The sequence below is a fragment of the Anser anser genome (genome assembly GCF_964211835.1).
Source record: "Anser anser genome assembly, chromosome: 1".
Lineage (NCBI taxonomy): Eukaryota > Metazoa > Chordata > Aves > Anseriformes > Anatidae > Anser > Anser anser.
The window spans coordinates 104,354,562-104,367,129 of record NC_139720.1 but is presented as its reverse complement, the minus strand read 5'-3'; the positions used below and the strand labels follow the sequence as shown (position 1 = coordinate 104,367,129).

Genomic DNA, 12,568 nt, shown 5'->3' with positions numbered 1-12,568 from the left:
TGAGACTACTAATGATCAATTTATACCTCACCTGAAAACTTAATCTTTTTTTCACTTGGAGAAATTTGTCTACTCCTGTTTCAGGAGGACCAAAAAGCCCATCCAGAACTGCAGTTTGTTTATCATTCCCATTTTCAGAGATCAGTTCTCTTTCCATGTCTCACCTCAGTACTTACTCTACTACTCTATAGACATTCATTATCAGATGTAATTTCTTACTTTAGCCATAATTCTTTATGACGGAGGTCAAATTTCCCTCTTTTCTGCTACTATTTAAGGTCAAGTAGTATTCAGCATTACAGCAGAGACCAAAGATGATGGAGATTGTGGAGATGAAGCATCCAGGAACACCAGTATTGGCTACAGGGACACCCAGATCAGGACATTGTTGGTTGAGGTACTGCTGAAAGCTCTTACTGTTTTCCCTGTACTCCCTTTCATGAGGAAAGAAAAATGCAGCATAAGTACCAAAAAGAAGTACAAGTTTTTCAGGTTCCTTAAAGAACTTCTGGTTTGGCTTCACCTTCATCTTGCTAGGACAGGGTCCTGCTCTTCGATATAAGACCAAGTCTGCTCCCATCTGATGTCCTTTTCCATGAGGATCACTGGGTATTGGTTGGCCAGTGCACATCTTCCTCCTCCTCCAGAGGAGAAACTGGAAAGGAGGGACTCTATCTGACGGGTGCTCCCCTTTAGCAGCAGCCACATCAAGTATGAACCTGTAAACTATTGCTTTAATACTGCCGTTTTATGATGCAGAAGGCTGGGTATGAGTATGGCCCTTCTGTCACTGCATTACTTCTGCATGCTTTGTTCTCATCTGCTGCATGTGTCTCTTTTCCCCATCACCATCCAGCCTGAAGGAATCAGAAGGGAAGAGACCCAAAACTCCCTCATCTGTACAAAAGGTAAGTGCTCTATATACTGCTGTCCTGAAAGGAAATGAAGGCTGGAGTTTCTGCTCTTTCCTGATCATTAACGCTCACCCTCCACTTTTGCATGAGGTGCCCAAATGGCAGCTAGTGTGAGTGCTTAAGAGTTCAGTTCCCTGCTACAAAATTCATGTGTGATCTGGTGCATGTCACTTAGGCAGTGTCTGTGCTGCAGTCAAAAGTGCACAGATACTGAAGGAAGGCTGTTATGAAGGTATCAAAGGGAGAAAACCTTTCTGTGCAAAATCTATTCTGGGCTGCATGCACTCATGTTTGGCTGCTGTCCTCTATTCCAAGGACAACTGTAGCTTGTAGTTCTCCATTTCTAGCAGGAATGGAAGAGGGAATACTAATGTACCCCTCCATCCCATCTCGGTGCTGACTGCAAACGGTTTCCAAAGTTTCCTGGAAGCTGTCTAAAAGATGCACAACGGCAGCCCTGTCACTCCCCAGTGCCACACTGAAGAAAACCCCAGAGTTCACAGACAATACAGTCCGTGAGCAACAGCCTTATCTTGTTTAATTTATTTCTGTTGAACAATGACAGCTACTGCACCATTTGAGCTGTTTTTCACTAGATTAGTTTAGCTGTGCTACCTTCTCTCCTGATGTTCTTCGTGTCAACAGTGAGTTTCTATCTACTGCTGTCTCGTGTATAATTTTGAACTGTGCAATTTCTCCTGAGCATTTCATTTCTATAACTAATGCTCTTATACAAATGACCACAATATACTTGATATTATTCTTCACAGATGATGTCATTACTCAAGGTGTTGCTTTAGACCTACCTACAAATGTGGTGGAAGGATCAGCCAGAGCTTCCTTTTCTGTTGTTGGTAAATATAAAATTAATAAAACATGTAAGGAAAGAAAATTTTAAACTACAAAATGAAAGCTTTGTCAGGAACTTTGGGCTTGGTTACATGACTCAAAGGTCAGAACATACTGGCTTTGTAATACTGATAATCTTAGCTCATTCTAGAAATCTTTCCTTGAAGTAGCTATTTAGATGTGGCCTATGGTACCTTTACATAACCAATGTTCCTTTTCAGCATCAGTTGTTAATTCTGTAATACATGGTTCACTGTAGCATCTCTGGGCTGTTTACCTCTCCTTCTCTAGAAAGAGAAGTTTCCAGGAAGTTCTTCTTTTCACTTCTAATAAAGAACATCAGCTTGAAGTGGCACTAAAATAGGCAGTATTTCTGGCATGGGCAATTTAGTCTAAAAAGAGGCAGGGTAGGGATATTTTTGTTGACTGTAAAGCAGAACAGAACAAATCACGCAGTAAGCACTGGAAACTTCAGGCTCTTTGGAAAGCTCTTCAGTTCCATAGAGGCTTACAAACCCAGCCAGGTTTTCCATGACTCTCCCTAGTGAATAAAAATTATTGTTTATTTCAATGTCCATGAGTTGTGCTAATCCCCACACACACCCCTTCCCCAGGTGACATCATGGGCACTTCCATGCAGAACCTGCACCAGCTCCTCCAGATGCCGTTTGGCTGTGGGGAACAGAACATGGTCCTGTTTGCACCCAACATCTATGTCCTGGACTATCTGGACAAGACAAAACAGCTGGGTGAAGAGATCAAATCCAAGACCATTGGATACTTAGTGAGCGGTGAGAGTTTTTGCTTCCTTTACAGTGTGTGCCAAAATCCCCATTGAGGTCCAGTGAGCAGAAGCAGTAGCATGGCTATCCAAGCTGTACGGCACTGATGCTGTAGCACAGCTCACTTACTCAAGGGATGCTGTGACATTTGCTTTCTTTGATTTAATTATTTTTTCTTTCCTCATCCCGTTTTACTGAAATGCAGATGTCATGTTTACTTTGAGGTCTGTCTTTTAATCCTTTTTTTCTCTTCAACCCAGGCACAGCATCTATCCTAATTCTGTCAATTTAGGTGGAGCACAAAACTGGCACAGAGCTACCTATTCTGTGACTCCATGTTTCTACAGGACAGGATGTTCCATGCCTACATTTAAGCTCCCTCAGGGCTCCCTCTTTGCTTGGTAGATATATATCACCTCTCCACACTTTCCTACTGTGATTCCATATAAAACTGGTAGAAAACAAAATTAGGTTTTGTTTTTAATTAGGTATCAGTTCCTTCTTCCATCTTTTTGCAGGCTACCAGAAGCAGCTATCGTACAAACATCCCGATGGGTCCTACAGCATCTTTGGCATCAGAGATAAAGAAGGGAACACCTGGTGGGTGATTGGGAGCAGAAATGACTTAGAAATGAATTTGCATTAAAATCACGTGGTGTAGGTAAATGCTATCTTTGCTAGCTAAATCAGGTGTACAGAGCTGGGTAGGACTGGGACTCTGTAAGTACTAAAAGACATGGTTCTCTACCTCCTGTCAGGGAGTATATGCGGAGAGAAGGCTGGCTAAAGGCTCAGCTGCCTTTCTGATTCCCACTTTTCCTCTCTCCTGTGGAACACAACACACTGCAGTGCTCTGTAGCCAGGACCAGCCCCAGAGTGTGCTGGTCTTCCTCTCTGGGTCCCAGCTAGATGTTATTCTTTTTGCTACCCTCTCCTGGGGGAGCACACCAGGACAAAGCAAGTCACCAATTTGTTGGCTGTAATTATTCAGGCTTGTGCCTAACATGAGTGGAAGGGCTGACTTTTTCTGTTCCTAGCTCAGCTCACAGCTTCATGGTTCCCTTGCAGGCTCACTGCCTTTGTGTACAAATCGTTTGCACAAGCTAGTCGCTTCATCTATATTGATGACAATGTCCAGGCTCAAACCCTGATGTGGCTGGCAAGCAAACAGAAGCCAGATGGCTGCTTCCGAAGCGTTGGGACACTCGTCAACAATGTCTTGAAGGTGGTAGAGAATTACTTCAGTCAAATTTACACTCTTATCATTAAAAAGATGCTCTCCCATTACTGCCAAAAACTATCCTTTCCTCCAAATGCCCGTCTTCTGCCAAGAGCTCTCTCTCCACATCTTAGATTTAGTTGCTGAATTATTTCCAGTTCAGTCAGTTTCCTCACACTATCTTTTATACTTCATGCACACCCAAGATAGGATTACAGGATTGCAGCCTTGAGGGAATTACAGTATTTGTTTTTTTGAGGCTTTTGTTTTGCTGTTGTTGGTTGTTTGTTGTTGAGAATTTTTTTAAAATTATTTTTTTAATTATTTTAGCAATGGGTTTCTCTTAGTTTAAGATCTATTCCTGATGTGTGTGTGTTTCTCACTCATTCCATTCACTGACTGTTCCTCTCTCCATGTCCTTTTCAGGGAGGAGTAGATGATGAGCTGTCACTTTCTGCCTACATTACCATTGCCATGCTAGAGGCCGGGCACTCCAGCTCGGTAAGGAGGCTTTCCACTACTGGTATTCGGCTGGAATTGGTCCCCATTTGTTGCCTTGGATTCTGTGTCTGCTACAAATTGTCCAGGTAGTAGAGACGAAGAGAGGGAGAGAGAGAGCTCCCAGGGAACACGACCCTGCTCTGAATGTATCCGAACTAGTTGCTGTGATAGAAAAATTCCCCATCTCCATCCCACTTCAACCACCAGTTTTCAATCAGAAATTCTATACACCTCAGTGGAATTAGATCTCTGTTGGAGAAGCCTAGGATATTAAATGACACCTTTGAGCTACCAGATAAAAAAGCTTGCCAGGTAGTAGCCCACACATCGTGGCTTAGACTTAAACATGGCTTAGTCAAGAAGGTAAGGTATTGCAAGTTAATCCATGAAGTCTACAAATGGAACTGAAAGCTATGTTGGGAAAAGGCCACTTGGGAAGAATACAGGGACATGGTCAGAGGATGCAGTGATGAGACAAGGAAGGCCAAGGCCCAACTGAAGTTCAATCTGGCAAGGGATGTCAAGGACAACAGGAAGGGCTTCTTCAAATATATCAATAGCAGAAGGAAGACTAAGGAAAATGTGGGCCTGGTGCTTAATGAGGTGGGTACCCTCGTGACAAAGGATAGGCAAAACTGCTGAATGCCTTCTTTGCTTCAATCTTTGCTGCTAAGACCAGCCCTCAGGAATCTCTAAACCTAGAGACAAGGGAGGAAGTCTGGATAAAGGAAGACAAGACAAAGAGATCAAAGAGAATCGGGTCAGAGATCTCTAAGGCAAAACTGACACCCACAAATCCTTGGGCCCAGATGGGATGCATCCACAAGTGCTGAGGGACCTGGTGAATGTTATGGTTAGCCCACTCTCCATCATCTTTGAAAGGTCATGGAGAACAGGAGAGGTGCGTGAGGACTGGAAGAAAGCCCATGTCACCCCCGTCTTCAAACAGGGCAAGAAGAAGGACCCAGGAAACTACAAGCCAGTCAGCCTCACCTCCATCCCTGGAAAGGTGATGGAATCACTCATCCTAGAGGTCATTTCCAGGGACATGGAGGAGAAGAAGGTGATTAGGAGTAGTCAGCATGGGTTCATGAAGGGGAAATCATGCTTGACCAATCTGATAGCCTTCTATGATGGAGTGACTAGCTGGGTGGATAAGGGGAGAGCGGTGGATGTGGTTTACCTTGATTTCAGCAAGGCTTTCGACACTGTCTTCCATAACATCCTCACAGGCAAGCTCAGGAAGTGTGGGATGGATGAATAGACAATGAGGCAGATTAAGAATTCATTGAATGGCAGAGCTCGGAGGGTTGTGATCAGTGGTGCTGAGTCTACTTGGAGGCCTGTAGCTAGTGATGTCTCCCAGGAGTTACTTGGGATACTGGTATACTGGGTCCAGTCCTGTTCAACCTATTCATCAATGACCTGGATGATGGAACAGAGTGCACCCTGAGCAAGTTTGTGGATGACACAAAACTGGGAGGAGTGGCTGATACACCAGAGGGCTGTGCTGCCATTCAGAGCAACCTCGATAGGCTGGAGCGTTGGGTGGTGAGGAACCCCATGAAGTTCAACACAGGCAAATGCAGGGTCCTAGGGAGAAATAACCCTATGCACCAGTACTGGTTGGGAGTTGATCTTCTGAAAGCAGCCTTGCAGAGAAGAACCAGGGATGCCTGGTAGACAGCAGGTTAACCTTGAGCCAGCAATGTGCCCTTGTGGCCAAGAAGGCCAATGGTATCCTGGGGTGCATTAGGAAGAGTGTTGCCAGAAGGTCAAGGGAGATGATCCTGCCCCTCTACTCAGCCCTGGTAAGGTGTCACCTGGAGTACTGTGTCCAGTTCTGGGCTCCCCAGTACAAGAGCAGCATAGATCTCCTGGATTGAGTCTAGCAGAGGGCGACAAAGACAATTAGGGGACTGGAGTATCTCCCAAATGAGGAGAGGCTGAGAGAGCTGGGCCTGTTTAGCTTGCAGAAGAGAAGACTAAGAGGGGATCTTATCAATGTATACAAGTATCTGAAGGGAGGGTGTCAAGAGGATGGAGCGGGACTCTTTTCAGTGGTGCCCAGTGACAGGACAATAGGCAATGGGCACAAACTGAAACAAACTGAATATGAGGAAACGTTTCTTTACAGTAAGGGTGACAGAGCACTGGAACAGGTTGCCCAGAGGGGTTGTGGAATCTCCTTCTTTGGAGATCATTGAAAACCCACCTGGATGCAATCCTGTGCAACATACACTAGGTAACCCTCTTGGCAGGGGAGTTGGTCCAGATGATCTCCAGAGATCCCTTCCAACCTCAACCATTCTCTGATTCTGTGGAAAGGAAGGTCCATGAGAGTGAAAAGCAGATTTGTCCTTTTTAAAGAGTGACTAGTACAAAGAATAGTATAGGTGGGATGTTAGACTTCAATATACAAGTTTCTCTGCCTCCAATTTGTCATGCCTTTTTTAAGACCTTCCTGGTTAAGAAACACATTAGTGAGGACACGGGGTCCAATGGTGAACTTCTTTCACTTGGTGTAAACCTAGTGAAATACCACAGAATTAAATTAAAATTACAGCAGAATCACTGAGAATAGAGACTACCCCAAAATGCTGGGTTTGTTCAAGGCAACAGAATCTTGACCATACAAGTGCAGTGTGAATTGTTACCATAAAGGTAAGCGGAAGGAATTATGTGTGAAGGAAGCAGAGCAGTCTTTTGTTTATACACCTACATCTTCAAGAACACACTGAAAATCTGCTCTATTTGTATGGTGTTTCAGTCTGAAATCCCTCCTTAAGGGGATCTGGATTCTCTTTCCCAAAGTCACTATACAAACTGAAGTGCCATTCTAATTGCGATGACAGGATGAAGAACAGGTTTAAAGACACATTTGATCAGGTGAAGACAACTGTCCAGAATTCAGATCCAGATGTTACATTTTTGCTTTTTTGTTTGTTTGTTTGTTTTTGAAGTACACAGTAATACGAAATGCCTTTTATTGCCTGGAGACTGCATCTGAGAAGAATATCAGTGACATTTACACTCAGGCACTCATGGCCTATGCTTTCTGCTTAGCTGGCAAGGCAGAAATATGTGAATCATTCCTTAGAGAGCTACAGAAATCAGCAAAGGAAGTTGGTGAGTTTCAGCTATTTCAAGATTTTGGGAGGTGGGAAGACGGAATAGATCTTACTGATGGCATGTGTTCTAACCTTGACAATATTGAGAGTATAAGCACATGAATCTTCCACCAGACATCCCAAAATAATTCTGCAGTAAACTTACAGCACATCTGTTGCTCCATAGTAAGTAGCTATGAGAAAGAGACCAGGACATATTACATCTCTGAGGCAGCATTGAGCAGTGACTCCCATAATCCATTCTCATCGCTCCTTACCCTCTCTTTGTTTATTCAGGTGGTTCAAAGCACTGGGAGCAGAAGCAGAGATCCCCATCCGAAAAATCCCCCTTCTTCCCTGACCATGCCCCATCAGCTGAAGTTGAGATCACTAGTTATGTTCTGTTGGCATTGCTCTACAAACCCAACCGGAATCAAGAGGATCTCACACAGGCCTCAGGAATTGTGCAGTGGATCATCAGGCAACAGAATCCCTATGGAGGTTTCTCTTCCACACAGGTGAAGAAACTCCCTTCCACTCCCCAGCCAGTCCTAGGAACTGGGACACTATTTCAGTGTGTCAGTGGGGCTATGACTACCTGGTCTTATTTCTCTCCTGTTATTACAGAGACCAAGCCTTTTTGTTGGAGGGTTCCAAATTCTTTTCTCTTTTCTTATATTATCCTCTTTTTAACTTGGTCAACAAAGGTTAAATCCATGAGGGAGTAATTTCACTAGCAACAAACACAGATATTCCTGTCATGAATGAGGCTAAAAAACGCTTTGATTGCCAGGTCTTCTTTTTTGTATGACCAAGGGGTGCTCTGCAGTTCCTTAGGAAACATGCTTTTCCACTTGAAATATCCTGCTGAAAAACTTAAGAAGTGTGCTCTAGTGCTTATATTTTATGTTCTGAGACCTTCATTATGAGTAGAGAGTTTTCTTCCACCCTAAAACATACACGTCAGAATGAATTGGATCCTTCTATATGGGAAATTATACACAAAATTATCCTTTAATTAAATTATACACAAGTTCGGGTTGTTTTTTAGACAGGACAAAGTGACTTTGCTTTGTATTGGAACCATGACTTTGATTTCCTCTGCATCAGTCACACTGTGTAGCTAATTGTCTTTTATTTCAGGACACAGTCATTGCTCTTCAAGCCCTTGCTGCTTATGGTGAGGCCACCTACAATTCTGTTACACAAAATATAGTCAAGATCACTTCTGAAAAGCCTTTTGAGAAGGTATTTACTGTCAACAATGAGAACAGGCTCCTGCTGCAACAGACTCCCCTTCCTGAGGTCCCTGGGAAATACAACCTAACTGTGAATGGCACTGGGTGTGTACTTATGCAAGTAAGTGTCTGCCGTTCTCTTCATTGTGTCCCACATTCTGCATGCCATACAGCCGTGTTTCTGATGACTCTCCATCTGATTGCTCTTTACTTTTCCTAATGATTTGATTTTCCTAAACTCTTTAAACAGTCTTTTCCCCATCCCACATGCTGACTCCCATGATGGGATCACAGAATGGCAAAAAAATAGTCTTTTCTGATCAGCAACTGTTTTCTCTCTGGGTGGTGACTGGGTACAAGCACCTTTATTGTTAAAGAGCAGAAGTCTGATCAGTCCATCTTTGACATAATCAAGGACCTTCAATGTCCCCAGGAAACCTCACTAGGTCCGACGCTCTTTTTTAGAATTCACAGAAAATCCCTTGGCTTCCTTGAAAAACTTTTTTTCTCCTCCTCCAGACAGCACTGAGGTACAACATTCACCTTCCTGAGGGGGCCTTTGGATTTTCTCTCTCAGTACAGACATCAAATGCTTCCTGCCCACAGGATCAACCAGCAAAATTTGATATCGTCCTCATAAGCAGGTAATGTACTATCAACAAACCAGCTGAACTGTTGACAAGACATGCCAAGCAGACTGCTGTGTGTATTCAGTTTTGCTTAAAGTCATAAACCATGAGCTGATCTGTGCTGGAGAGAGTTGTTGATATCAACCTGTAAGACATATCCCAAAGGACCTTGTGATAACCCTGGTATTAACACATATGGTGCTTGCACATACTTGACCCCTTCATACCAGGGGCCTCCCCATTGCCTCCCATACGAGCCAGTCAGTAAGTGCATGTGATTCACTCCAGTTGTATGAGGCCAGAAATAGAGAGTGAGATTTGCTTCCCTTGACACAGTCCAGACTGACAGGGCACTCTGTTGTTTCAGTTACACAGGGAAGCGCAGTAGCTCCAACATGGTCATTATTGATGTGAAGATGCTCTCTGGCTTTGTTCCTGTTAAGTCTTCTCTGGATAAGGTAAACTATAGGAACAAGATTGAATGAGTCACTCCAGGGACAGAGGAGATATCCATTTGTGACAACAGGAGCTGCATGAAGACAGGCCTGGTTAAGAAGAATTCACACACAAAGTGCAAAGTTTTCAGATAACATCAAGTTGGGCGGGAGTATTGATCTGTTTGAGGGCAGGAAGGCTCTGCAGAAGGATCTGGATAGACTAGATGAATGGGCTGCATCCAATCACATGACATTCAACAAGGTTAATTGCTGGGTCCCACGCTTGGGTCACAACAACCCCATGAAGGGGTATAGGCTTGGGGAAGAGTGTCTGGAAAGTTGGGAAGAGTGTCTGCAAAGTTGCGCATCAGAAAAGGACCTGGGGATGCTAGTCTGAACATGAGCCAGCAGTGTGCCCAGGTGGCCAGGAAGACCAATGCTAACCTGGCTTCTATCAGAAATAGTGCAGCCAGCAGGGCTAGGGAAGGGATTGTCCCTCTGTGCTCAGCACTGGTGAGACTGCACCTCTAGTACTGTGTTCAGTTTTGGGCCTCTCACTGCAAGAAGGATATTGAGTTGCTAGAAAACAGAAGAAGAGCAACAAAGCTAGTGAAGGGACTAGAAAACAAGAGTTAGGAGGAGTGGCTGGGAGAATTGGGGCAGTTTAGTCTGGAGAAGAAGAGGCTGAGAGGACACCTCATTGCTCTCTATAACAACCTGAAAGGAGGTTGTAGTGAGGTAGATGTTGGTCTACTTTCTCAGATAAGTGATAGGACATGAGGCAACAGCCTCAAGTTGCACAAGGGAAGGTTCAGATTGGCTCTCAGGAGGAATTTATTCATGGAAAGTTCAGTTAGGCATTGGAACTGGCTGCGCAGTGAAGGGGTGGAGTCACCATCCCTGGCGGTATTTAAGAGATGTGTTAATGTGGTTCTTAGGGACATGGTTTAACAGGGGACTTGATAGGGCTAGGCTGATGGTTGGATTTGATGATCTTAAAGATCTTTTCCACTCTAAATGATCCTGTGATTCTGTGAAATCCTGTGAGGTGTCTGCATGGCTGCACCATCTTCATTACTGTGTGGAGGAATGCCCTACAAGGAGCTGTGAGCATATAACACAGACCTTCACATATTAAAAATTAGGAAGGGTTCCAGCTAAAGCCTGACCAGCTGGCAACTGCAACTCAGAACTGGCACTGTCTAAGCAGGGAAAGAGTCAGAAATCTACCAGGCTAGATTGGAAACCTATATGACAACGTAGGCAGGCAGTTTTCCCTTAAAGAACTGCAGTGCATCCCAACTTGGGAAGTGCTCATAAACTGTGCTAAGTCAAGTGCCAGTTTTTGCTCAGTCCCCCCTATCTATTCAGGAAAATTTGGACTCTAAAAATGTCAGCTGCCAGCGATTAACACCAGACTATGAGCAGAATGAATCCTAAAGCCACAGGGTGGTAGGTTCTGAGGTAGCACTTGTTTTTTAATGATTTATTAATATATCAGTTTATCTCCATTTCCTTATTTTAAAGCTCATTGATGGCCACACAGTGATGCAAGTAGAATACAAGAAAAATCATGTTCTCCTTTATCTGGAAAATGTAAGTTCTGAATTCTGGCTATTTGATTCATACAAATGATAAAAGCAGTGCGTAATAGACACACCTACAGCGAGGATACACTCTACAAAGTGCATTATTATGTTTTCTTCCCCATCAGCTTTGCCCTCTGTTCACTAAGCTGCTTAATCCTCAAACTACGTTATATCCCAAACTCCCGAACAGCTTCAAACTGACACCTGACCTACTAGAAACTAGAAAGAAATTAATCAAAAAAAAAAGAAAAAGTATGAATAAATTAATCAAAAAATCTTTTTATTTTCAGTAAGTAGTGGATAAATTCCAGTAACGCGGTTCCTTTATGTGTATGTTCCCTTGGTAGAGTCCTAGTACATCTCAGTCCTTCTAATAGGACATAGAACAATACTCTCATCTCCCCTGAAAAATTTTCTATTCCTTCTCTTATGCCAGTTCATTCCCAAATCTAACTTGTAATCTAACTTCTGGCCCAGAATTTGCATATTAAAAGTACATTTGCTTGTGGCCCTGTAGGACTAACAACAAAATTAAATCTCCCAGTGATGCATATTGATTCACAGTTTCTTGGTGACACATAATATCTGAAATGGAGGAGTTAGAATACCAGACTTGATTGTCCTGACCTTTGGGAAATCCTGGAGAATTAAGCTCTCAGTCCTTTGAGACTTTTTAAGATCCTCTGGCCTGAAAGCAATAAAATGTGTTTAACTTACAAAATAAGGTAATACAAACAGGATAGGAAACCTACACATCTTCTCTTCAGTTTCACTTTGGACTCTCCAAAAATATTTCTTCAGCTTGGCAGGCAGGTAATGCGTATCTGTATGTGGGGCATCATTGGGATTGGAATATATCATTGATCAGCTCCCCCTGTCTGCTCCAAGACTGTGTTATACGAATAGAAAGTCTTACGTGATCCCTGTCCTTCGGTTCTCAGATGTTGCAAAAGAAAAATAAAGAAATCACTTTCTCAGTTGAGCAGGACTTTGTAGTGACCCATCCAAAGCCAGCTCCTGTGAAGATCTATGATTACTATGAAACAGGTAGGTCTTTTTGTTTTAACCAGCATGAAGGGAAGGGACAGGGAGAGCAAAAATACTGCATGTGTAAGAGAGACAGAGAACCAGCTCTCATGGAACTAATACTCCTCTGAACTGTATTAGGAATTGGAGCTAATGCCAGGGGACAGATCCATCTCACTTTAGCGAGCTTGGGCTCATGTCCAAGCTGACAAGTGGGCATGACTGGAAAGGTATGAAAATGTATATCCCAGAACAAAGGAAATTTCAAGGATCT

At 43.4% G+C, this 12,568-nt stretch overlaps 1 protein-coding gene across 1 annotated transcript in view; it reads left to right on the top strand.

Moving 5' to 3' along the window:
• Positions 1-12,568, top strand: part of LOC310895460 (ovostatin) — a gene marked incomplete at its 5' end in the record, with an annotated part of 37,979 nt that overhangs the window by 19,502 nt on the left and 5,909 nt on the right. The window contains 14 exons of the mRNA XM_083826862.1: positions 279-397; positions 857-908; positions 1,685-1,768; positions 2,378-2,554; positions 3,064-3,145; positions 3,614-3,770; positions 4,191-4,265; positions 7,229-7,394; positions 7,673-7,893; positions 8,519-8,734; positions 9,133-9,257; positions 9,610-9,700; positions 11,207-11,275; positions 12,210-12,315. Of these exons, the coding sequence (XP_083682988.1) occupies positions 279-397; positions 857-908; positions 1,685-1,768; positions 2,378-2,554; positions 3,064-3,145; positions 3,614-3,770; positions 4,191-4,265; positions 7,229-7,394; positions 7,673-7,893; positions 8,519-8,734; positions 9,133-9,257; positions 9,610-9,700; positions 11,207-11,275; positions 12,210-12,315 (1,740 nt within the window). The remainder of the gene's footprint in view (positions 1-278; positions 398-856; positions 909-1,684; positions 1,769-2,377; positions 2,555-3,063; positions 3,146-3,613; positions 3,771-4,190; positions 4,266-7,228; positions 7,395-7,672; positions 7,894-8,518; positions 8,735-9,132; positions 9,258-9,609; positions 9,701-11,206; positions 11,276-12,209; positions 12,316-12,568) is intronic.